Source organism: Taudactylus pleione, unplaced genomic scaffold, assembly GCF_031769625.1.
Source record: "Taudactylus pleione unplaced genomic scaffold, aTauple2 ptg003137l, whole genome shotgun sequence".
NCBI classification, from domain to species: domain Eukaryota; kingdom Metazoa; phylum Chordata; class Amphibia; order Anura; family Myobatrachidae; genus Taudactylus; species Taudactylus pleione.
In genome coordinates, this window is record NW_028287496.1 from 1,102,619 (window position 1) to 1,127,487 (window position 24,869).

The 24,869-nt window shown below is 45.9% G+C and overlaps 2 protein-coding genes across 2 annotated transcripts in view; one reads left to right on the plus strand and one right to left on the minus strand.

The window, feature by feature from the left end:
- Positions 1 to 213: 213 nt before the first annotated feature.
- On the plus strand, positions 214 to 21,838 carry DENND10 (DENN domain containing 10). Its single transcript, XM_088466428.1, has 3 exons — positions 214 to 400; positions 19,259 to 19,353; positions 21,662 to 21,838. Exons 1-3 carry the CDS (start codon positions 214 to 216, stop codon positions 21,836 to 21,838), a joined length of 459 nt encoding a protein of 152 aa, XP_088322554.1.
- SFXN4 (sideroflexin 4) overlaps positions 21,119 to 24,869 on the minus strand; it is a 92,863-nt gene continuing 89,112 nt past the window's right edge. The window contains exon 14 of the mRNA XM_088466457.1: positions 21,119 to 22,537. Within this exon, the coding sequence (XP_088322583.1) occupies positions 22,460 to 22,537 (78 nt within the window). The 3' untranslated portion in view covers positions 21,119 to 22,459. The remainder of the gene's footprint in view (positions 22,538 to 24,869) is intronic.

A 24,869-nucleotide genomic window follows, 5' to 3' on the forward strand; every position in this document is an offset into this window, starting at 1 on the left:
CAAGTGGAATTGGGCATTTTTTTGTTGACGGTTGCACGCAGTAATGCTGCGAATAAATGCTAATGAATGCGTTCCAGTTCCAGCTGCCGCATGGAAAGCGGCTTATAGAGACAGCTCCGTTACCACCCGTCCAACATACCTTTTACAAGGCTATTTTAGCCTCTACAACTGGCCGTAGTGAGAACCCTGCACAAGTGGAGAGCTGGGCGCTGCATGGAGAAATATTTTCTCCCTCTCATGCCGACTAAACAGCAGAGGCAAAAGCAAGAGAAGTGCCGAACAGAAAACAAGATGGCGCCGTCCACCGCTACGAGTGCAGAGCAGGAAGATTCTTCTCCTGCGCAGTTTACAGAGGAGACTTCTGAATATTCCACCAGCTCCCTGACTTCTGGAGATAAGGGTGAGCACTTATTATTACCTGCAGCGGACACTCCGGTTACATATGGGTGATTAGTTCAGGCGGTGAGAGAGGCCATTAACCCATTATTACAGGCCCAGACAGAGGATATTAAACATCAGATTGCCCAGATATCAGGCAGAGTTTCGCAGGCGGAGCAGCGAATGGGGGAAATATTTCATGATGTGCAGGAGATGAAGCAATCAGTGGCTAAAGTCACAAAAACATATAACCGACTGTGGAATAGGGTGGATGATTTAGAGAATAGATCACGCCGCAATAATCTCCGAGTGGTCGGTGTACCTGAATCGATAAAAGGAGCTGACCTGGCAGATTTTGTTCGCAAGACTTTACCTGCGTTGCTTACTGCGCAAGATAAATGTGCTGACATTATAATAGAAAGAGTTCATCGTGTGGGACCTCAGCGTAACTCTGACTGATCCAGGCCTAGAGTGGTATTATTTCGAAGCCTGAATTACCTACATATGGAGACACTCTGGATTGCATCACGTAAAATGCGTAATTTATTTTGGGAAGGAAACAAACTTTTCATTTTTCATAATTATTCTGCTGAACTCTCCAAAGCTAGAAGAGAATTCTCCCCATTATGTGCGCGTCTTGTTCAGCAAAGCAAAAAATGTGCGCTTTTATATCCTGCACGTCTCCGTTTGTATGAGGGCACGACATTTACTGACTTCCTCACAGTTGCTGATGCCGAGGAATACTTGAAGGAATTAGAAGATGATCGCAGACCCTCTCTTTCGCCAGGATCTACTTGAACTATGTTTATGAGGGAATACTCTCACTTTCTCCCTTGTGTGCATAACTAAATTAGTGCTATTGGTAAAGTTTATCTACATCAAAGCTCAGAATAATTTGTAGTTATACTTGCTGGTGAATTATGTGACATGTTCTAGACACATATTATCCAAGATGATAACTATTTCATCAGTTTGGAGTACTGATGGAGAATTCTGAGATATGTTTTATGTTTTATTCCTCAATATATTATATATTGCAAAATATATTTCATGTTTGTCATTGCAGTCACTTTTGTAATACTGTGATAAAGACGGTGTTGGTTAGGAGTTAATGAAAAAAGTGAAAAGTCTCTATTTTGAGGACGTATAGATTACGTTCTTCAACCGGAAGACCACATTGCGCAGTTCATGATAGTAAAATACTTGAGTGAGTGGTTGATTCCACTGGTATATATCTATCGGAAGCTGTCAATGTGTATATCAAGTATATATCTCTGCTTGTTTTTATTTCTTTTTCGTCTTTTTCGTCTTTTTGTTTGTTTTTCATTAGATTATGTTTTAGATGATTGTTTTTTCCTTTTTTCTTTCATTTCTTTTTTTTATTTTATTAATGTGCTGTCTGTTATGTACCTACGGATTGACATATACATGCTTACAATTATTCTTGAGTGGCATATGGTTAAACAAATTTTTATCATTGACAATGGTTAATTTCAAAATAGGATCCTGGAACATCGGTGGATTTAATTCTCCACAAAAATGTAAAAAAACTGTATTGTATTTAAATAAGTTGCATCTGGATGTGATATTCCTACAGGAGACGCATTTGATCCCTAGTGAGATTCTCAAGTTAAACGTATTAAAATGGAAAGTTATTGCTTCAGCCCCTTACTCCTCAAAGGCCAGAGGAGTAGTAATACTTGACAAACAACACTTGCAGATAGAATTGAGATCTACTAAAATTGATCGTGAGGGAAGATTTGTTTTATGTGATATTCTGATAGAAAAACAAAGATTTATTTTTTGTAATGTTTACACTCCCAATGTATATTCCAAATCATTTTTTCAAAAATTGATAGCTGATCTTAGTCCTTATACAAATGTCCCTATGATTGTTGGTGGAGATTTCAATTTAGCATCCTCGACCCAACTAGACAAACAATTTCCGAAAATGGGTAGAAGTAGTACTCCAAAACTAGGTATTCCTATGTTTATAAAACAATTACAATTACTAGATACTTGGAGGGTCTTTCATCCCACAGATCGTGAATTTTCTTGTTTGTCGGCTGCTTATGGTACTATGTCTAGAATTGACTACATGTTTGCATCCTCGTCCTTATTGCTGAGGATCTCACGTGTAGAAATGGAGCCCATTTGTTTGTCTGACCATGCGCTGGTCTGGTTAGACATAGAGATAATAGGGGAAAAAAGTTCTTATCGGTCGTGGAGATTTCCTTCTTTCTTGTCTCAATCCATCAAATTTCGTAATAGAGTGGAGTCAGCATGGGAAGAATATAGATTGAATAACTTGCAATCGAGTTCCGATGCCCCAATATTGTTCTGGCAGGCCTCTAAGGCTGTTATACGGGGGAATATAATCTCATATACGTCTATGAGAAAAAAAACAATAGCTGAAGATTACCTTAAGGCACAACAAACTTTAACAAACGCTTTCCAAACTTATAAAACTTCTCCTACATCATATACTGAAACTAAATATTTAGAGTCTAAAATCCATTTTGATAATTTATTCATTAAGATGGAATCTAATTATTCCTTTAGAAAAGAACACAGATTCTATAAATTTGGGAACAAATCTAATCGTTTATTAACAAATTTATTGAAAGGACAGAGGCCAAGGATGATGGTACACCCACTACGCTTATCTAATGGCAAATTGACTAACTCCAATGCACAAATAGCACTAACAATGAGAAACTTTTATTCAAATCTTTATTCAGAGCCGTCTTCTGACGCCTCTGAGTCTTTACATTTTTGGAGAAATCTACATTTGCCAAATATATCTGAAGAACAAAGTGATGTCTTAGTATCGCAGATTGAGGAACTAGAAGTTTCAAGGGCGATATCGGGATTGAAAATAGGTAAAGCTCCCGGCCCAGATGGCCTAACGGCAGAATTTTATAAGCTCATGTCACCTAAAATTACACCTATACTGACTGAGGTATTCAACAAAATTCTGAATTTGGGAAATATACCTCTTTATTTTAATTCGGCGGTGATAAATGTAATTCCAAAGATGGGAAGGGATCTATCCAACCCTGGCTCTTATAGGCCTATATCTTTATTAAATATCGATTACAAGTTACTATCGAAAAATTTTGGCAGAACGCCTGAAATATATACTTCCTTCTATAATACATTGCGATCAGACAGGATTTATAATTGGATGAAATTCGGTTGTAAATGTTCGTAAGGTATTATCAGTATTACATCACAGTAAAAATTCTACAACTAATATACCAAAGGCCATACTGACTTTAGACGCTGAAAAAGCGTTTGATTTGATTCACTGGACCCATTTATTTGACACATTAAGTAGATTCGGTTTCCCACCAAAATTTATAGATTTTTTAAAAATATTATATTCTAGCTCCACATCTCAAGTATTATGTAATGGGTTTTTGTCAGATCCACGTTTCATATTTCGAGGAACAAGACAGGGGTGTCCCTTATCACCTTTGCTCTTTGCAATTGCAATAGAACCTCTGGCTTTGTCTATGCGTCAATCACCTTTCTTTCAAGGTATTGTAATAAAAGGTATAGATTTAAGGGTAGCGTTATTTGCAGATGACATGTTACTTTTTTTGTCATATCCTCAACATGCTATTCCGGTAGTTTTTGAAATAATAGAACGATTTGGAAAGTTTTCCGGTTATAAGATTAATATTGATAAGAGTGAAATTTTGCCCTTGAATACTGACGCATTCATTTTACCTGACTCTGGACCATTGCAAAGTATGAAAATAGTTACCACACAATTTAAATACTTAGGTATCTATATTCCCTCATGTTTATCCTCATTGTATAAACTTAACTATACCCCAGTTATAAAAAATATTATAAAAAAATTGGATAGTTGGCGCTTATTACCCCTTTCACTTTTAGGACGAATAACGGTGATCAAGGCTATACTATTTCCTAAACTCTTATATATAATGCAGATGATTCCACTGAAATTATCTAATTCAAATATAAAATTACTAAACATTGCTTTCCAGAGATTTATTTGGAAAGGAGGGAAATCTAGAATTGCCCGTGCAAAATTACAATCTTCACGCACGGAAGGAGGACTAGGATTACCAGATCTATTACAGTATTCTCATTCAATACTTTTCAGATATATAATAGACTGGTTGTTAAATTAAAATGATTTTACGATTGTGGCCTTAGACGCTGCTCTTTTGACTCCTTTTTCACCTAGTGCCTTACTACATACCCCGAAAGCTCAAGTACCATCACACCTATTTAGTAATATAATGTTTAGAGATACGTATAATGCATGGTGGGCCATAAATAAGAAATTAGGAAGGAATCCTAGGCATTCCAATATGATACCATTTGGGGGAAATCCCTTGTTCACTCCGGGACTGGAAAATGCAGTATACTTACGCTTACTTAAAAAAGATATTCAAATTACTGCTGATGTATTTGATCCAGGGGGAGGAATATTACCATTTCAATTGTTACAAGATAGATACGGTCTCACTAAACAATTTTTTTATGCCTATCTTCAAATGAAACATTTTATTGCATCAATACCAATGGCTATGTTATCTCCTGACAAAACGGATCCTTTGATGTCTCTACTATCATTTATTAAACAAACTAAATACAAACTTAGATATTTGTATATAGATCTGATACGTCCTAATAGGAATATTTTATGGAAAAATACTATTAAAGCTTGGCAGACAGATATACCGTCTTTTGTCCAGGCGGAGATATTAATTGATCAATATGAAGATGTATTGAGTACTTTACATTCCTCTGATCTCCAAGACATACATGTAAAAACGGTCCATAGGGCATATATCTCCCAGCATCAAAGGAGTCGTTATATATCTTCAGAAACAGGTGTCCGAAATGCAGAAGGGAAAAAGCTACATTTGTTCATAATTTCTGGTATTGTCGATATATCCAACGATTCTGGAATAAAGTACTTACTTTCATAAACAATACTTTTTTAACACATTTTAAGTTAGACCCTTTAGTCTTTCTTGGTGCAAATTTTTTGTCTTGGAATCTAGAAGCAGAGGGGAAAAAAATATATAAAGCCTTTTTTGACTATTCTAGTAACAGTCGCAAAGAAGACAATACTGAGAGCTTGGATATCGCATGGATCACCTAAACTATCAGAAGTAACTCAATTATTACTGAGAGTATTGTATAATGATAGACAGTCAGCTATTCCAGAGATAGAGAAGGGAGTAAAAAAGGTTTATAGTAAATGGGGACCATATATCGACAATTTACCTTCAGAAACGCAGAAACAAATATTTACAGTTTTTGATTCGACAGAGTGGTATATGTATAAAAATTGTATAGAAGTTACATAACAAAGAATTTGCTTTTTATAAGATAATATCAAAAGGAGATATTTAATCTCCGTTCAATTGTCCATCCTTCATTACTTTGCTAGCTTATATGTATGTGACAGATGTATGTATGTGTCCCTTCCTTTTTTATTATTTATTTATTATTGTATTTAAGTTATATAATATTATTTTCTTTAAATAATACTATCTCATTATATTCTGTCATTGCTTCCATTTTTCTTTTTTTTTATTTCTGTATAAAATTCTAAATATTGGTACAGGTTGCTGTCTTGCCAGGATTGACAAGACTGAGATTAGCTATGTATTATATGCAGGTAATTTCACTGAGTTATTTTATATGGCTGATTATACATTGTTAAAGAATTGTATTCTAAGACATGAACCAACTGTCGTTAAATGTATACTTTAATGAAAAATACAATAAATATGATGTGAAAAAAAAAAAATGCTAATGAATCACCCAGCCAGCATAGGGACTCCCACCACCGCTATCTCACATCCGTTATACCTCGCCGTCCTGCGTAAACATCGGGAACATGGAGTAACATCGGCCCATCACGCACAATTACAGCAGGTAACTTCGTGGCACGCAGTGAGTACTAAAGCTGTGTATGCCGTCATAGCACCTAATTTATGCACGGCCAAGCGACGGCGTTCAGACGGACAGGCACACCTGCGTTTCTCCAACCACTCCCCCGTCAACACCCCCAAACGCTGACAACCTGTCACTCACTCTATGATGGCTTACCCTGCGCTGCGTGATAACGGTGCGATCACAGTGTAGCCATCGCTTATGTGCATTGCAATGCACACGCTTGCTGAGAACGCAACAATCGGCCAATTGCGTATGCTGTTGCAGTTGCGATCTGTAATGAATCAGAGCCCATTGTGTGCACTCTCTCTGTTCCTCTAAGCTAGTTATATTGAGAATATTTTCATGTAACAAAGTTTTCTATAGATGCCAAATTCCTATTTATCATATTTTGAATGGTCTTTAATACTGTACTACAAAAATGCTACCTACAATATTGTAATAAGAAAGTACTATTGTTTTTGTTACATTGATTTGGACTCTTTATATAATAGAAGTACAAATTTGCCTGTTGTAGGATACTTAGACACAATATTTCTTCTTCAGGGTCCACAGGGGAGACATTGGGGTGTAGGTGGGACCTGGAGGACCGGACACCAACAGCAAAGCTTTTCCATCCCAGGATGCTCCGGACCTTCCCCTTATACCCCGCCCATAGCCTGAGGGCACGTCAGTGTCGTTGGTGTTCGGCAGGAGCTGGGTCACCATTATAACAGAGCTGCCTTATGCAGCCCAAGCTTTTATTTTTTAGATTTGATTTAATTTTTATTTCTACCAGAAGAGCGAGCAGCACCAGACTGTCCTCCAGACGCCTGTACTACCGTCCCATCACCCCTCCACGGCGCTGTGACACCAAGTCTGTGCTAGGTACTCCTGGGGGGCTCCGAGGGGGACTAGCTAGCAGGCTTCACGGACCCAAGCCCAGAATCCAGGGGACAGGTAAGGTAGAACCCCGTTCGCAGGGACCCGCGTATTAGTGCAGTCTCAGGAGACAGACCGGAGGCGCTGATGTGGACACTGGCTCGCCCACGACTCCCCTAGACCACCGAGGCATAACGATACTGGCGCAGAGCATATTGTAAAGGCCAGGGGACCCGGGGGTTAGGCGCTCTCCCTGCAGCCCCTCCCCCAGCTCAGGGCACTATTCCACTGTGGTCCTGGTGTTCCCTAAGCTGCTCCCTCACCCTCCGCCCCCTCAGAGATGCGCGGCAGCCATATTAGGCAAACAGGTCTCTGGAAAATGCTGGGTCCCGTCTCCCTGTATACCTCTTCCACGGGCCAGGTTATACAGCGCTATATCCTACCAGCCACTGCGCTCTGTGTAGTTGATAATAGTGCCCATTGCAGACATGTAATGTTCTTTTCTGCGTTTCTATGTGACTTGTGCTAGTGCTGATCTCTACTTTCTATACTGCCAGCTTATACCTTTCCCTTTCTTCTACTATACCCTGACATACTAAGGTATTGGGGGTTCATTGTACTTCACACATACTTCATACCGCATTGCACACTACATTGTGCTATATGTAACGTGGTTGCACGCTCCCTGGTGTCATATGTAGCGCTGTTGCACACTACCTTGTGCAATATACCGTATTGTTTGGCTCCATTCCTGGACAGCAGATTCAGACTCAAAACGGGCTCTGGAGTCTCTCCCTTATTCGTGGTCCAGAGTTAGATAAAATTGTGACTACTTTGGCAGCTTCCAAGATGGTGTTCCTGCCATCTGCCTATAATACAAAACCTGGGACGACATCCTTTTGTTCCTTTTGCCCTCAAGGCACAGCCACGGTTCAGTCCACGGCAACAGACATCAGCCAAGGCCTCCAAGCCTAGGGCCAAACAGGCCTGGGCTACTAGACGTCCACCTGCCAAGTCTGAGGACAAGCCTGCAGCCTGACGGGGCCAGGGCCGGATTAATAATGGGGCTGATGGAGCTACAGCTCCAGGCCCACTATCAGAAAAGGCCCACAGACAGAAGCATCTATTATGTGCAGCTATAGATAGGAATTTATTTCTCCTACAGCAGACAGAGCAGCCTGCCAGAAGCCATCCAGGCCCCATCCCTAGGCCACAGCCCCCCCCTCCCCCCTTGCCCGGATCACAAGGCAAATACATAAACATTATAGCGGCACATGGAGGGCTTCGTTAGCCCTCTCAGTGCCGCTTACGCGCCCATGACCTGCGCGCCGTGTGACATCACTGCGTGACACCCACCACCACCGCATCCCGAAGCTCCCCGGCCCCTTCTGTATATCCACCAGCACAGCAGCTCCGTGAAGGCGACCTGTCCCTGGCAGCACGGGTACTGAGGTGAGGTCAAGATGCCCGTCAGTCCTGCTGGCCAGGCTGCCGACTGCTGACGTATAGTAGTCACATTTTATACATAATACAGGGCAGGCGCCAGGCTTAGCCTTCGCTACTTATGAAAGTTTAATAATATACTCCTAATATTAATATATACACTTATGTATGTACACTGTGTATGTATATATATATATATATATATATATATAAATAACAAAGGTCAGGCGGCACTCAGAGTCTCAGTAGATCCAATACCCTCACCAGACGGGTTTTACCCTCTGGTGAGGGTATTGTATGTACTAAGACTCTGAGTGCCGCCTGACCTTTGTTATTTATACATTTTGGGGGTGCTGTCCCCCTTGGAGGGCACCGGAGCAAGTATTAGGCTATATGCCCTATGACACGGAGTGTGGGAGTGCCGGTGCACTGCAGTATATATATATATATATATATCTTTAGAAATCTACTGTATATAGGGAGCATATACAGTCAGGTGCATTAATATTGGGACAGTGACAGAATTTTCATATTTTGGCCTCTATTCACCACCACAATGGCTTTGAAATGAAATAAACAAGATGTGATTTACCTGCAGACTTTCAGATTTAATTTGAGGGTAATTACATCCAAATCAGGTGAACGGTGTAGGAATTACAGCGGTTTCTATGTGTGCCTCCCACTAAGGGGCCAAAAGTAATGGGACTATCAACTCAGAAGCTATTTCATGGACAGGTGTGGGCTATTCCCTCGTTATTTCATTATCAATTAAGCAGGTAAAAGGTCTGGAGTTGATTCTAGGTGTGACATTTGCATTTGGAATCAGTTGCTGTCAACTCTCAATATGAGATCCAAAGAGCTGTCACTATCAGTGAAGCCATCATAGGCTGAAAAATCAAAACAAACCCATCAGAGAGATAGCAAAAACATTAGGTGTGGCCAGATCAACTGTTTGGAACATTCCTAAAAAGAAAGAACGCACCGGAGAGCTCAGCAACACCAAAAGACCCGGAAAAGACCACGGAAAACAACTGTGGTGGATGACAGAAGAATTAGTTCCCTGGTGAAGAAAAACCCTTCACAACAGTTGGCCAAATCAAGAACACTCTCCAGGAGGTAGGTGTATATGTGTCAAAGTCAACAATCAAGAGAAGACTTCACAAGAGTGAATATAGAGGGTTAACCACAAGATGTAAACCATTGGTGAGCCTCAAAAACAGGAAGACCAGATTACAGTTTGCCAAACAACATCTAAAAAAGCCATTACAGTTCTGGAACAACATCCTATGGATAGATGATACAAAGATCAACTTGTACCAGAGTGATGGGAAGAGAAGAGTATGGAGAAGGAAAGGAACTGTTCATGATCCAAAACATACCACCTCATCAGTGAAGCATGGTGGTGGTAGTGCGTGGGCATGTATGGCTGCCAATGGAACTGGTTCCCTTGTATTTATTGATGATGTGACTGCTGACAAAAGCAGCAGAATGAATTCTGAAGTGTTTCGGGCAATATTATATGCTCATATTCAGTCAAATGCTTCAGAACTCATTAGACGGCGCTTCACAGTGCAGATGGACAATGACCCGAAGCATACTGCAAAAGCAACCAAAGAGTTTTTTAAGGCTAAAAAGTGTTATGTTATGCAATGGCCAAGTCAATCCCCTGACCTGAATCGGATTGAGCATGCATTTCACTTGATGAAGAGAAACCTGAAGGGAAAATGCCCCAAGAACAAGCAGGAACTGAAGACATTTGCAGTAGAGGCCTGGCAGAGCATCACCAGGGATGAAACCCAGCGTCTGGTGATGTCTATGCGTTCCAGACTTCAGGCTGTAATTGCCTGCAAAGGTTTTGCAACAAAGTATTAAAAAGTGAAAGTTAGATTTAGGATTGTTTAGTTTGTCCCATTACTTTTGGCCCCTTAAAAAGTGGGAGGCACATATAGAAACCGTTGTAATTCCTACACCGTTCACCTGATTTGGATGTAATTACTCTCAAATTAAATCTGACAGTCTGCAGGTAAAGCACATCTTGTTTGTTTCATTTCAAAGCCATTGTGGTGGTGAATAGAGGCCAAAATATGAGAATTCTGTCAATGTCCCAATATTTATGCACCTGACTGTATATATATATATTTATATTACGTTTATAAATATGTGTTTGTAGGTTTGCCATTATATACTATAGCACATCTTTTACACAATTTAGGGGGGTAGAGACTTTTTCAAAATGAGCGGGTTCCATAGAAAACGTTAGAGCCAATAAGATCTTGCCGTGTTACTCTCCATCCAGTTGCAGATAAGTTACTTTGCTTTGGCACAAGCATTGGCAGCTCTGTGAGCACAGAGGATGGTGCTGTGCTGCCAGGGTGAACCCCACTGACACAGAGTGGGAACAAGCCTGTTGGTCCATTAGTTTCCTACCCCTGCCATAGTCAGTGGGCATGCTAGATTTCCCTCTGTGAAGTGGCGCAGATAGGGCTGCTTTGTCCTTTCTGTTCCTCGCTAACGCTCCAGTTGTGAACGTTCTCAGACGCTCTGCTGGTTTCACTGTCGCCGGTTCAGAGAATCAGCTGGCCCACCGCAGTATAAAAGCGGCTTCAAGGACCAAGGGGGTGGCTCCGTCCTGTTGCGGACACGAGGAGTGTGGTACCCTCAGGGCAAACTTTTAAACTTGTTTCCTTAACCACCCATTTTCTCCACACTCACTGCTGTCAGTGGCTGAGATGTGTGCCACAAGCTGGCATTCCAGCTGATGCCCTGCAGAACTATTGTGATATTCAGTTAGTCCCACAACAGCTGTGAGTGGGTGGGGGGTCTAACTTGGATTGATATAGAAAGTCTCCAGATAAAGTGGGTTCTGCTTTTCATTGTGACAATTGACATTGTGTATTGGGGATATTACAATGTGGCATAATGTTTATCGGTGGGCATTACAATGTGGCATGATGTTTATCGGGGACCCTAGGATGTCAAATTGCTTTGGGGCACTACTATGTGGTATAATATGTATTGGGTGCATACTTGCCGAGATTCAGCTCCCTCTTTCCGGGAGGGAGCTGAATGCCTGCATTCTGTGGGGGGCGTGGCCGAGTTATGATGCTGTTTTTGGGGTGGAGCCGGGGGCGTGACCGCCCAATCGCGTCATCATGGCCCCGCCCCCTCATCACAATGCCGAAAAAAGGCATTGTAAAGCAGGGGGCGGAGCCACGGTGACGCGAATCGCGTCATCGGGCCCCCCGGCAGCGGGGGTTTTTACTAGTAGTCTGGGGGGGTAGGCGGTAGCCGGGAGGCTTGCCTGCCTTTCCGGGGGGTCGGGAGCGGCACCCGATATTCGGGAGGCTCCCGACCAAATCGGGAGGGTAGGCAAGCCTGATTGGGTGGGAAGTGGGAACTACAATGTGACATAGTGTGTTCCAGGGCATTAAAATGTGGCATAGGGCCTGATTCTGAGTCAGATGTAGAAGCGCATGCAGCAGCGTCTATTGGTGGTCGCCCACCTGCGGCTTTATACAAATGTCTCTAAAAACTGTTTCCCTTCTGTACATCTGTGCTACCGAACGCACTTTCAAGTGCCCGTGCGCTCTGTAATACGCCACCATCGGTCACACCAATCCTATGGCAGGTGCTGTTTCTCCTATGGCCTCCTATGCCTGCGGCTGTGCGTCTGCGTACACTGACACTCCCGTGTAACTCCCATAACACAAACCGTATTTCTGTGCATTTCTATCCTGCTTTCCAGTCATCACAGAGGATCACTCATCACTTTCCGCAGCATTTCTGATACTGAGTCTCCATCACAAAAGCACCTTTTCTGTGCGCACCGCATGCTCCGTAGGGTGTTTAGACATTTTGGAGTTTGCGTAGTTGAAATAAATTACTTAACTACATGATCATCTGCATTGTGCATGGTTCTAAGTCAGGTACAGAATGTGTACTGGGGTACTACTATTTGGCATAATTTGTATCGGGGAGCACTGCAATGTGGCATAATACTGTATGCCAGTGGTTCCCAAACTGCACCGTGGCACCCTGGGGTGCCTTGGGACACTTGCAGGGGTGCCTCGGGTCAGGGCCGGATTATGGGGAGGTCGACAGGGGCGGTCATCACATAGGAGGCCCCCACACTCTGGACCTTATTTGATGTTTGGCCAGTGCGCATGCGTAAGACCCGCTACGACCGACAGCGCTGGTCGTAGCGGGTCTCTTTCCAAAGGGGGCGAGCTGTCGATGTTGATTGACAGCTCGCCCCATTTGGAAGGCGGGCCGGGGGGGTGGCAGCCCAAACGGAGGCATTCCCATGGAAACGCCTACCATTTGGGGGAGGCACCACTGACATCACTCGTGATGTCAGTGGAGAGATTCCGGCTCTGACAGAGCCAGAAGCTCTCCGGGGCTTACGACATGTGAGACCCTACCCTAGGGTCTTGTCGTAAGCCCCGATGGTCGCGATGGTCTCTGACCATCGCGACCATCACCCGAGCGGTCGTTGGAGCTGTGGGTGTAAACCCACAGCCTAACGACCGCAACAGAGGCGGGCGGTCAGGATGCAAGTGGCCGCCTAGTTTCTGAGCGACTGCTTGCATCCTCCGACCGCATCTGAATGAGGCCTTCTGTCCCAACACCATCCGCAAGATGAAAAGATTTTTTTTTTAAAATCTTTTAACATAGCCGCGGCCCGCAATTAAGCTCCACCCCTTATTCTGCTGCCGGCCTGCTGCCACTGAAGCAGCACTAATTAACAGTATAAACAGTATGTGTGTGTGTATATATATATATATATATATGTGTGTGTATATATATATATATATATATATATATGTGTGTGTGTGTGTATATATATATATATATATATATATATATGTGTGTGTGTGTGTGTGTGTGTGTATATATATATATATATATATATATATATATGTGTGTGTGTGTATATATATGTGTGTGTGTGTATATATATATATAAAAAAATATAAAAAAATAGTCCACACTCACAACTTCCACTGCTTGTCAGCAGTCGGGGTGCTCCCCGCTGGCACCATTCCCGGTACAAACATATAGAGATAAATCACAAAGGACAGAGGGGCACTCACCAGAGTCACAATAGATTTTAATGCTTACATCTCCCAACTGTCGACGTTTCGGTCAAACAGACCTTTCTCAAGACATACAATTGTGCCATCAAAACATCCTACAGAAGCAGGTTAGTCAGAGGAATAGCATCAACTAACCTCCTTACCTGGGTCTCCTTAAGTAGCCACTCAGCCCGCGTGTTTGGATGCTGTGTACATCCCGACCAAATGTGCTCCGTTCCACAGCCTAAAACGCAAGCTCCGGAACCAGAAGTGCGTCCCCACATCATGCTAACCTGAATGGGTGCATCAAAACAACTCAGCATACACCGACATTGTCCGGATCACCTCAGTGTCCGGACCGGAAGTCATGCGATGCACAGATGGCACGAATGCCCCGAAACAGGAAGTCAGTGTCAGAATTAATGTAAACAAAACTTAAAGTGCAACTGTCACGACCAGGGTTTCTCGGAATGGCGGTCGGCGGGTGATACCTGTGAGGACGCTATGCGAGGGGCATCTGGCGATGGTGCTGGTGCCTTTCAAGGTCATTGGCTGTGCGGACACACTGTCACTCTGGTCTGGTTAGGCCTGGCGGTGCTTCCGTTCTGCTCTGGCATTACTATATACTAGTGCTGGTATCAGCCCTTCCCCCGGTGTACAGCCGTGTGTCTGTGACTATATGCTAATGCTGGTATCAGCCCTTCCCCCGGTGTACAGCCGTGTGTATGTGACTATATACTAATGCTGGTATCAGCCCTTCCCCCGGTGTACAGCCGTGTGTCTGTGACTATATGCTAATGCTGGTATCAGCCCTTCCCCCGGTGTACAGCCGTGTGTCTGTGACTATATACTAATGCTGGTATCAGCCCTTCCCCCGATGTACAGCCGTGTGTATGTGACTATATACTAATGCTGGTATCACCCCTTCCCCTGGTGTACAGCCGTGTGTCTGTGACTATATACTAATGCTAGTATCAGCCCTTCCCCTGGTGTATAGCCGTGTGTATGTGACTATATGCTAATGCTGGTATCAGCCCTTCCCCCGGTGTACAGCCGTGTGTATGTGACTATATGCTAATGCTGGTATCAGCCCTTCCCCCGGTGTACAGCCGTGTGTCTGTGACTATATACTAATGCTGGTATCAGCCCTTCCCCTGGTGTACAGCCGTGTGTCTGTGACTATATACTAATGCTAGTATCAGCCCTTCCCCTGGTGTATAGCCGTGTGTATGTGACTATATGCTAATGCTGGTATCAGCCCTTCCCCCGGTGTACAGCCGTGTGTATGTGACTATATGCTAATGCTGGTATCAGCCCTTCCCCCTGGTGTACAGCCGTGTGTATGTGACTATATGCTGGTATCAGCCCTTCCCCCGGTGTACAGCCGTGTGTCTGTGACTATATGCTAATGCTGGTATCAGCCCTTCCCCCGGTGTACAGCCGTGTGTCTGTGACTATATACTAATGCTGGTATCAGCCCTTCCCCTGGTGTACAGCCGTGTGTCTGTGACTATATACTAATGCTAGTATCAGCCCTTCCCCTGGTGTATAGCCGTGTGTATGTGACTATATGCTAATGCTGGTATCAGCCCTTCCCCCGGTGTACAGCCGTGTGTATGTGACTATATGCTAATGCTGGTATCAGCCCTTCCCCCTGGTGTACAGCCGTGTGTATGTGACTATATGCTGGTATCAGCCCTTCCCCCGGTGTACAGCCGTGTGTCTGTGACTATATGCTAATGCTGGTATCAGCCCTTCCCCCTGGTGTACAGCTGTGTGTATGTGACTATATGCTAATGCTGGTATCAGCCCTTTCCCTGGTGTACAGCCGTGTGTCTGTGACTATATGATAATGCTGGTATCAGCCCTTCCCCCTGGTGTACAGCCGTGTGTATGTGACTATATGCTGGTATCAGCCCTTCCCCCGGTGTACAGCCGTGTGTCTGTGACTATATGCTAATGCTGGTATCAGCCCTTCCCCCTGGTGTACAGCTGTGTGTATGTGACTATATGCTAATGCTGGTATCAGCCCTTTCCCTGGTGTACAGCCGTGTGTCTGTGACTATATGATAATGCTGGTATCAGCCCTTCCCCCTGGTGTACAGCCGTGTGTATGTGACTATATGCTAATGCTGGTATCAGCCCTTTCCCTGGTGTACAGCTGTGTGTATGTGACTATATGCTAATGCTGGTATCAGCCCTTCCCCCGGTGTACAGCCCTGTGTATGTGACTATATGCTAATGCTGGTATCAGCCCTTCCCCCGGTGTACAGCCCTGTGTATGTGACTATATGCTAATGCTGGTATCAGCCCTTCCCCCGGTGTACAGCCCTGTGTATGTGACTATATGCTAATGCTGGTATCAGCCCTTCCCCCGGTGTACAGCCGTGTGTCTGTGACTATATACTAATGCTGGTATCAGCCCTTCCCCTGGTGTACAGCCCTGTGTCTGTGACTATATGCTAATGCTGGTATCAGCCCTTCCCCTGGTGCACAGCCGTGTGTATGTGACTATATGCTAATGCTGGTATCAGCCCTTCCCCTGGTGTACAGCCGTGTGTATGTGACTATATGCTAATGCTGGTATCAGCCCTTCCCCTGGTGTACAGCCGTGTGTATGTGACTATATGCTAATGCTGGTATCAGCCCTTCCCCTGGTGTACAGCCGTGTGTATGTGACTATATGCTAATGCTGGTATCAGCCCTTCCCCTGGTGTACAGCCGTGTGTATGTGACTATATGCTAATGCTGGTATCAGCCCTTCCCCTGGTGTACAGCCGTGTGTATGTGACTATATGCTAATGCCGGTATCAGCCCTTCCCCTGGTGTACAGCTGTGTGTATGTGACTATATGCTAATGCTGGTGTCAGCCCTTCCCCTGGTGTACAGCCGTGTGCCTGTGACTATATGCTAATGCTGGTATCAGCCCTTCCCCCGGTGTACAGCCGTGTGTCTGTGACTATATGCTAATGCTGGTATCAGCCCTTCCCCCGGTGTACAGCCCTGTGTATGTGACTATATGCTAATGCTGGTATCAGCCCTTCCCCCGGTGTACAGCCCTGTGTATGTGACTATATGCTAATGCTGGTATCAGCCCTTCCCCTGGTGTACAGCCGTGTGTATGTGACTATATGCTAATGCCGGTATCAGCCCTTCCCCTGGTGTACAGCTGTGTGTATGTGACTATATGCTAATGCCGGTATCAGCCCTTCCCCTGGTGTACAGCCGTGTGTCTGTGACTATATGCTAATGCCGGTATCAGCCCTTCCCCTGGTGTACAGCCGTGTGTCTGTGACTATATGCTAATGCCGGTATCAGCCCTTCCCCCGGTGTACAGCCGTGTGTATGTGACTATATGCTAATGCCGGTATCAGCCCTTCCCCCGGTGTACAGCCGTGTGTCTGTGACTATATGATAATACCGGTATCAGCCCTTCTCCTGGTGTACAGCCGTGTGTCTGTGACTATATGATAATACTGGTATCAGCCCTTCTCCTGGTGTACAGCCGTGTGTCTGTGACTATATACTAATGCTGGTATCAGCCCTTCCCCCGATGTACAGCCGTGTGTATGTGACTATATACTAATGCTGGTATCACCCCTTCCCCTGGTGTACAGCCGTGTGTCTGTGACTATAGGCTAATGCTGGTATCAGCCCTTCCCCTGGTGTACAGCCGTGTGTCTGTGACTATAGGCTAATGCTGGTATCAGCCCTTCCCCTGGTGTACAGCCGTGTGTCTGTGACTATATGCTAATGCTGGGATCAGCCCTTCCCCTGGTGTACAGCCGTGTGTCTGTGACTATATACTAATGCTGGTATCAGCCCTTCCCCTGGTGTACAGCCGTGTGTCTGTGACTATATGCTAATGCTGGTATCAGCCCCTTCCCCCGATGTACAGCCGTGTGTCTGTGACTATATGCTAATGCTGGTATCAGCCCCTTCCCCTGGTGTACAGCCGTGTGTCTGTGACTATATGCTAATGCTGGTATCAGCCCTTCCCCCGGTGTACAGCCGTGTGTCTGTGACTATATGCTAATGCTGGTATCAGCCCTTCCCCCGGTGTACAGCCGTGTGTATGTGACTATATGCTAATGCTGGTATCAGCCCTTCCCGCGGTGTACAGCCGTGTGTCTGTGACTATATGATAATGCTGGTATCAGCCCCTCCCCTGGTGTACAGCCGTGTGTATGTGACTATATGCTAATGCTGGTAACTGCCCTTCCCCGGTGTACAGCTGTGTGTATGTGACTATATGCTAATGCTGGTATCAGCCCTTCCCCCGGTGTACAGCCGTGTGTATGTGACTATATGCTAATGCCGGTATCAGCCCTTCCCCTGGTGTACAGCTGTGTGTATGTGACTATATGCTAATGCTGGTGTCAGCCCTTCCCCTGGTGTACAGCCGTGTGTATGTGACTATATACTAATGCTGGCATATGCCCTTCCCCTGGTGTACAGCTGTGAGTATGTGATCACAGGATGCGGTAAGTGCTCCTGATCATGTGACCACAGGATGTGGTAAGTGCTCCGCGCTCCTGATCATGTGACCACAGGATGTGGTAAGTGTTCCTGATCATGTGACCACAGGATGCGGTAAGTGCTCCTGATCATGTGATCACAGGATTCGGTAAGTGCTCCTGATCATGTGATCACAGGATGCGGTCAGTGCTCCTGATCATGTGATCACAGGATGCGGTCAGTGCTCCTGATCATGTGATCACAGGATGCAGTCAGTGCTCCTGATCATGTGATCACAGGATGCGGTCAGTGCTCCTGATCATGTGATCACAGGATGCGGTAAGTGCTCCTGATCATGTGATCACAGGATGCGGTAAGTTATTATTATTATCCTTTATTTATATGGCGCCACAATTGTTCCGCAGCGCCTTACATAGTACATAGAACTAATAGGTGAACAAGAAACAAGTAACATACAGTACATTACAGTACAGGACAAGGACACAACTTCTATACATTGCTGAAATAGTGATTAAAGCACTCACAATAAGCTGCCGGGAATTGGCGGTCCCGTGTTAGGTGCCCTAATGGGGAGTAGAGAGTAGAAGAAAATGTAAAGAGAAGCACATGAAGGAAGAGGTCCCTGCTCGTGAGAGCTTACATTCTAAGGGGAGGGAGGTAAGTGCTCCTGATCATGTGACCACAGGATGTGGTAAGTGCTCCTGATCATGTGATCACAGGACGCGGTAAGTGCTCCTGATCACAGGATGTGGTAAGTGCTCCGTGCTCCTGATCATAGGATGTGGTAAGTGCTCCGCGCTCCTGATCATGTGATCACAGGATATGGTAAGTGCTCCTGATCATGTGACCACAGGATGCCGTAAGTGCTCCTGATCATGTGACCACAGGATGCCGTAAGTGCTCCTGATCATGTGATCACAGGATGCGGTAAGTGCTCCTGATCATGTGATCACAGGATGCGGTCCGTGCTCCTGATCATGTGACCACAGAATGCGGTAAGTGCTCCTGATCATGTGATCACAGGATGTGGTAAGTGCTCCTGATCATGTGAGAGCTGCTTATTGTTCTTGCAGAGGCTCTGCCATTGGGTAAATTCCGGAAGGAGATCAGGCAGCTGATACTTCAGGCAGCGGAAGATCCGGATAAATCCGAGAGCCAGGTTATAAAGGTGAGGAGAGGTCTCCATCCCCCACCCACAGTGTGAGACCCTCTCTATGAGCACAGGGTACAGCACATATAGGAAGGGAGTGCAATGGATTATGCTCCGCAGACGATCCCTGGAATGGGCCCGGTAGGTATAGCGTTCTGAGAGCGAGCCCCCGCGCGGCCAAGGGACCAGGGACAGATGGATCCTGCACAGCATGATGGCAAATACAGGTTTAGTGTCACTTGTATAGAACATTCCCCCATAGAGTACTGTGGTTATTGCAGAGGACACTGTTATATTACATGCGCTTCTAGACACATCTAAGGATACACTGTGGAGTAAAATCACTGAGCGTTATTAGAAAGTGAAGTGTGTGGAAAAATAGAGTTATTGGGCAGAGAAGCAGAGGTTTATGCATCTAGAGCAGGGGTTCAAGGCACAGTAACAGGCCAGGTTTTAGGGATAGCCATGCATGAGCACAAGTGTCTTAATTTGTACATCAGTTATTTTGATTTAACCATCTGTGCTTAACCATGGATATCACTAAAACCAGGACTGTTAGTGTGCCTTGGGGACAGAGGTTGGGAATCACTGATCTAGAGATATGCCCGGCTCTGCGCGGGGGCAAATGTGCCCGATTTACTGCCACCCCTCCCATCAGGCATGTGTATATATACACACACATATTATATATACATATACACACATACACATCCACGTCCCAGTCTGCATTAGTGTGAGAACGGCATTTACCAAACTTTCCCTTCCCACCCCCTAAGTGTATATTTGTGCGCTTATTTTTTGAGTATTCATAGTGCACATTCACACAAGATATGCCGCACAAAATGGCGTCCGTTCAGCTCTGCAACAGCCTCAACGCCTGGGACTCTGATGTTGCGCCCCCTGTTCTAGAGACCTCACTTACAGCAGATTATTCCATCACAATATCACAGCGCTGTCCTGAGAGCTTCCTGACCATGGGGCCTGAATCAGTAAGGATCGCTATTCTGCTAATACGCACGCAGCGCAGTCACTAATATCAGCGATGATATGTAAATGCATTCGCATTGCGATCACAGCCTGACACTTCCCCTTACATCAGTATACTTTGCCAACTTAGCGAAACAATCGGTAACATCAAGTAACATGGGACCCATACGTACAGGTAACATACGTACAGGTAAGGCAGGTCAGACCTCACTCAGGAATTGCTAACTGCAGCGCACGCTATGAGGCCTCAGGCGGCGTCCGGTATCGCAGTGGATAATTTATGCACACCTGCGTTCACCTGACCACCCCCCGTCACCACCCACAAACGGTACCTGTCATTTACACTACCGTGGCTCTGCGTACCCTCTGCGATCGCAGTCCCGAGCGCAGTCTGGTTTGCGCACGCGCAGTGCAAATTAATCGGCAGATAGCGTGCTTATAAGCAACTGCGATCCTTGCTAAATGAGGCCCCATGACACCCTAGTTCTGTGGGTTCCGTGTTAGACGCACAGGACACTGATGTTAGTTACATGGTTTCCTCATGACAGGATGTGTCTGTGGGTTCCGTGTTAGACGCACAGGACACTGATGTTAGTTACATGGTTTCCTCCTGGCAGGATGTCTGTGGGTTCCGTGTTAGACGCACAGGACACTGATGTTAGTTACATGGTTTCCTCCTGGCAGGATGTGTCTGTGGATTCCGTGTTAGACGCACAGGACACTGATGTTACATGGTTTCCTCCTGGCAGGATGTGTCTGTGGATTCCGTGTTAGACGCACAGGACACTGATGTTAGTTACATGGTTTCCTCCTGGCAGGATGTGTCTGTGGGTTCCGTGTTAGACGCACAGGACACTGAGTTACATGGTTTCCTCCTGACAGGATGTGTCTGTGGGTTCCGTGTTAGACGCACAGGACACTGATGTTACATGGTTTTCTCCTGGCAGGATGTGTCTGTGGGTTCCGTGTTAGACGCACAGGACACTGATGTTACATGGTTTCCTCCTGGCAGGATGTGTCTGTGGGTTCCGTGTTAGACGCACAGGACACTGATGTTACATGGTTTCCTCCTGGCAGGATGTGTCTGTGGGTTCCGTGTTAGACGCACAGGACACTGATGTTACATGGTTTCCTCCTGGCAGGATGTGTCTGTGGGTTCCGTGTTAGACGCACAGGACACTGAGTTACATGGTTTCCTCCTGACAGGATGTGTCTGTGGGTTCCGTGTTAGATGCACAGGACACTGATGTTAGTTACATGGATTCCTCCTGGCAGGATGTGTCTGTGGGTTCCGTGTTAGACGCACAGGACACTGAGTTACATGGTTTCCTCCTGGCAGGATGTGTCTGTGAAGACAGAAGAGATTCTCTCCATACTGTCCTCCTTTGCGGAGGTGACCAGGGACAGCGACCGGCCATCCGTAAGCCTGGAGAACTTGAAGCAGAGGAAATTCCCTCCGGCCACAGAGAGCTTCTTATTCCACCTGGCTGTGGCTGAGCAGATGCAGCTGACCTGACGGGAGGCCGGGCTCATACCCATAGGGACCCGGGAACCAGGAAAGTACCAGGAGAACCTCAGCAGAGCAGGAAGTGACGCGATGACGACATTTGCCAGCCCAAGAACCCACCGTCTGCCAAAGGCTGGGTCAGCGGTGATTAATCATATTAATATATATATATTATGTTATTGTAGACAGGAAGAGTACTTGTTTATCTCCTCTGAAAAGGACTTAATGTACCCGGCCAGAGTTTTAGGATTTCCAGATCCAGAGCTTCTTGTTCTTCATGGGCCGCTCATTTGTCCTACTAATTATATCCAACAAACTTGGCCTGTTCTGACCCTCACAGACAGTAGTTATTGGTGCGATTAGGTGGCATGGCTCAGTGCCATGTAAGATGGTATAAATGTATGCCCTGCGCCATTCTCAGACAGACCGCTTCATGGGACATTGAGGGTAAAGATAAGACGCATTTATTGTAGGTGAAAATAAATTAATGTCCGGACTTAAAGTGTGAACCAAGTTATTTTGCATTTTACAGTTTGAGAGTTTCACTTTATTCTGTGGCGTTTGGGAAATCCCAGTATTAAGCTGCGTCCCGCGGTCTCGGCACTAGATCCCGGCGGTCTGCGGCAGCATTCAGAGCCCACGGTTGTAGAAAAGTTCAGACTCTGTTGTCTTCTCTTTAAGTTCATCTTCCAGATTTTCCCTTTTGATCTGAAACACAATGAAAGTGTTAATCTTATCAACAGGAGACACGAGAGATCCCAATTCTGGCAGCAGCAATCGCCCCACTCACTAGGGACGCAAATACATTCTGTCTGGGACCAGCCAGGATCTCACCTCGGAGCCTGTGTTCTGGAGCAGAAGCATTAAAGACATTATGATAATAATGGACAGATTTACTCTCTCCAGCAGTGGTGTAACTAGGGTATTTGGAGCCCCCCCCCCCCCCCCCATACCTATGCTCACGCAGCGAAAAATGGGCGTGGTCACTTAAAAATGGGGCGTGTCAACATGACACACCCCTTTATTGTCACTCTGAACATTACTTTCCATTTGCACCTTATCCCCAGTAGTGACCCTTATACAGTCCCCCCAGTAGTGGTCCCCCTTATACAGCCCCCATTAGTTCCCCTTATACAGTACCCCCAGTATGCCATGACCCAGTTGTGGTCCCTCTTATGCAGGCCCATAGTAGTGCCTCTTATACAGTACCCCCAGTAGTGGTCCACCTTATACAGCCCCCATTAGTTCCCCTTATACAGTATCCCCAGTAGTGGTCCTCTTTATACAGCCCCCATTAGTTCCCCTTATACAGTACCCCCCAGTAGTGGTCCGCCGTATGCAGCCCCCATTAGTTCCCCTTATACAGTACCCCCCAGTAGTGGTCCCCCTTATGCAGCCCCCATTAGTTCCCCTTATACAGTACCCCCAGTAGTGGTCCCTCTTATACAGCCCCCATTAGTTCCCCTTATACAGTACCCCCCAGTAGTGGTCCCCCTTATACCGACCCCATTAGTTCCCCTTATACAGTACCCCCCAGTAGTGGTCCCCCGTATGCAGCCCCCATTAGTTCCCCTTATACAGTACCCCAGTAGTGGTCCCCCTTATACAGCCCCCATTAGTTCCCCTTATACAGTACCCCCAGTAGTGGTCCCTCTTATACAGCCCCCATTAGTTCCCCTTATACAGTACCCCCCAGTAGTGGTCCCCCTTATACCGACCCCATTAGTTCCCCTTATACAGTACCCCCCAGTAGTGGTCCCCCTTATACAGCCCCCATTAGTTCCCCTTATACAGTACCCCAGTAGTGGTCCCTCTTATACAGCCCCCATTAGTTCCCCTTATACAGTACCCCCAGTAGTGGTCCCTCTTATACAGCCCCCATTAGTTCCCCTTATACAGTACCCCCAGTAGTGGTCCCTCTTATACAGCCCCCATTAGTTCCCCTTATACAGTACCCCCAGTAGTGGTCCCTCTTATACAGCCCCCATTAGTTCCCCTTATACAGTACCCCCAGTAGTGGTCCCTCTTATACAGCCCCCATTAGTTCCCCTTATACAGTACCCCCAGTTGTTGTCCCTCTTATGCAGGCCCATAGTAGTGCCTCTTATACAGTACCCCCAGAAGTGGTCCCCCTTATACAGCCCCCATTAGTTCCCCTTATACAGTATCCCCAGTAGTGGTCCCCTTTATACAGCCCCCATTAGTTCCCCTTATACAGTACCCCCCAGTAGTGGTCCCCCGTATGCAGCCCCCATTAGTTCCCCTTATACAGTACCCCCCAGTAGTGGTCCCCCTTATACAGCCCCCATTAGTTCCCCTTATACAGTACCCCCAGTAGTGGTCCCTCTTATACAGCCCCCATTAGTTCCCCTTATACAGTACCCCCCAGTAGTGGTCCCCCTTATACAGCCCCCATTAGTTCCCCTTATACAGTACCCCCCAGTAGTGGTCCCCCTTATACAGCCCCCATTAGTTCCCCTTATACAGTACCCCCCAGTAGTGGTCCCCTGTATGCAGCCCCCATTAGTTCTCCTTATACAGTACCCCCCAGTAGTGGTCCCCCTCATACAGCCCCCATTAGTTCCCCTTATACAGTACCCCCAGTAGTGGTCCCTCTTATACAGCCCCCATTAGTTCCCCTTATACAGTACCCCCCAGTAGTGGTCCCTCTTATACAGCCCCCATTAGTTCCCCTTATACAGTACCCCCAGTAGTGGTCCCTCTTATACAGCCCCCATTAGTTCCCCTTATACAGTACCCCCAGTAGTGGTCCCTCTTATACAGCCCCCATTAGTTCCCCTTATACAGTACCCCCAGTAGTGGTCCCTCTTATACAGCCCCCATTAGTTCCCCTTATACAGTACCCCCAGTAGTGGTCCCTCTTATACAGCCCCCATTAGTTCCCCTTATACAGTACCCCCAGTAGTGGTCCCTCTTATACAGCCCCCATTAGTTCCCCTTATACAGTACCCCCCAGTAGTGGTCCCCCTTATACAGTACCCCCCAGTAGTGGTCCCCCTTATACAGCCCCCATTAGTTC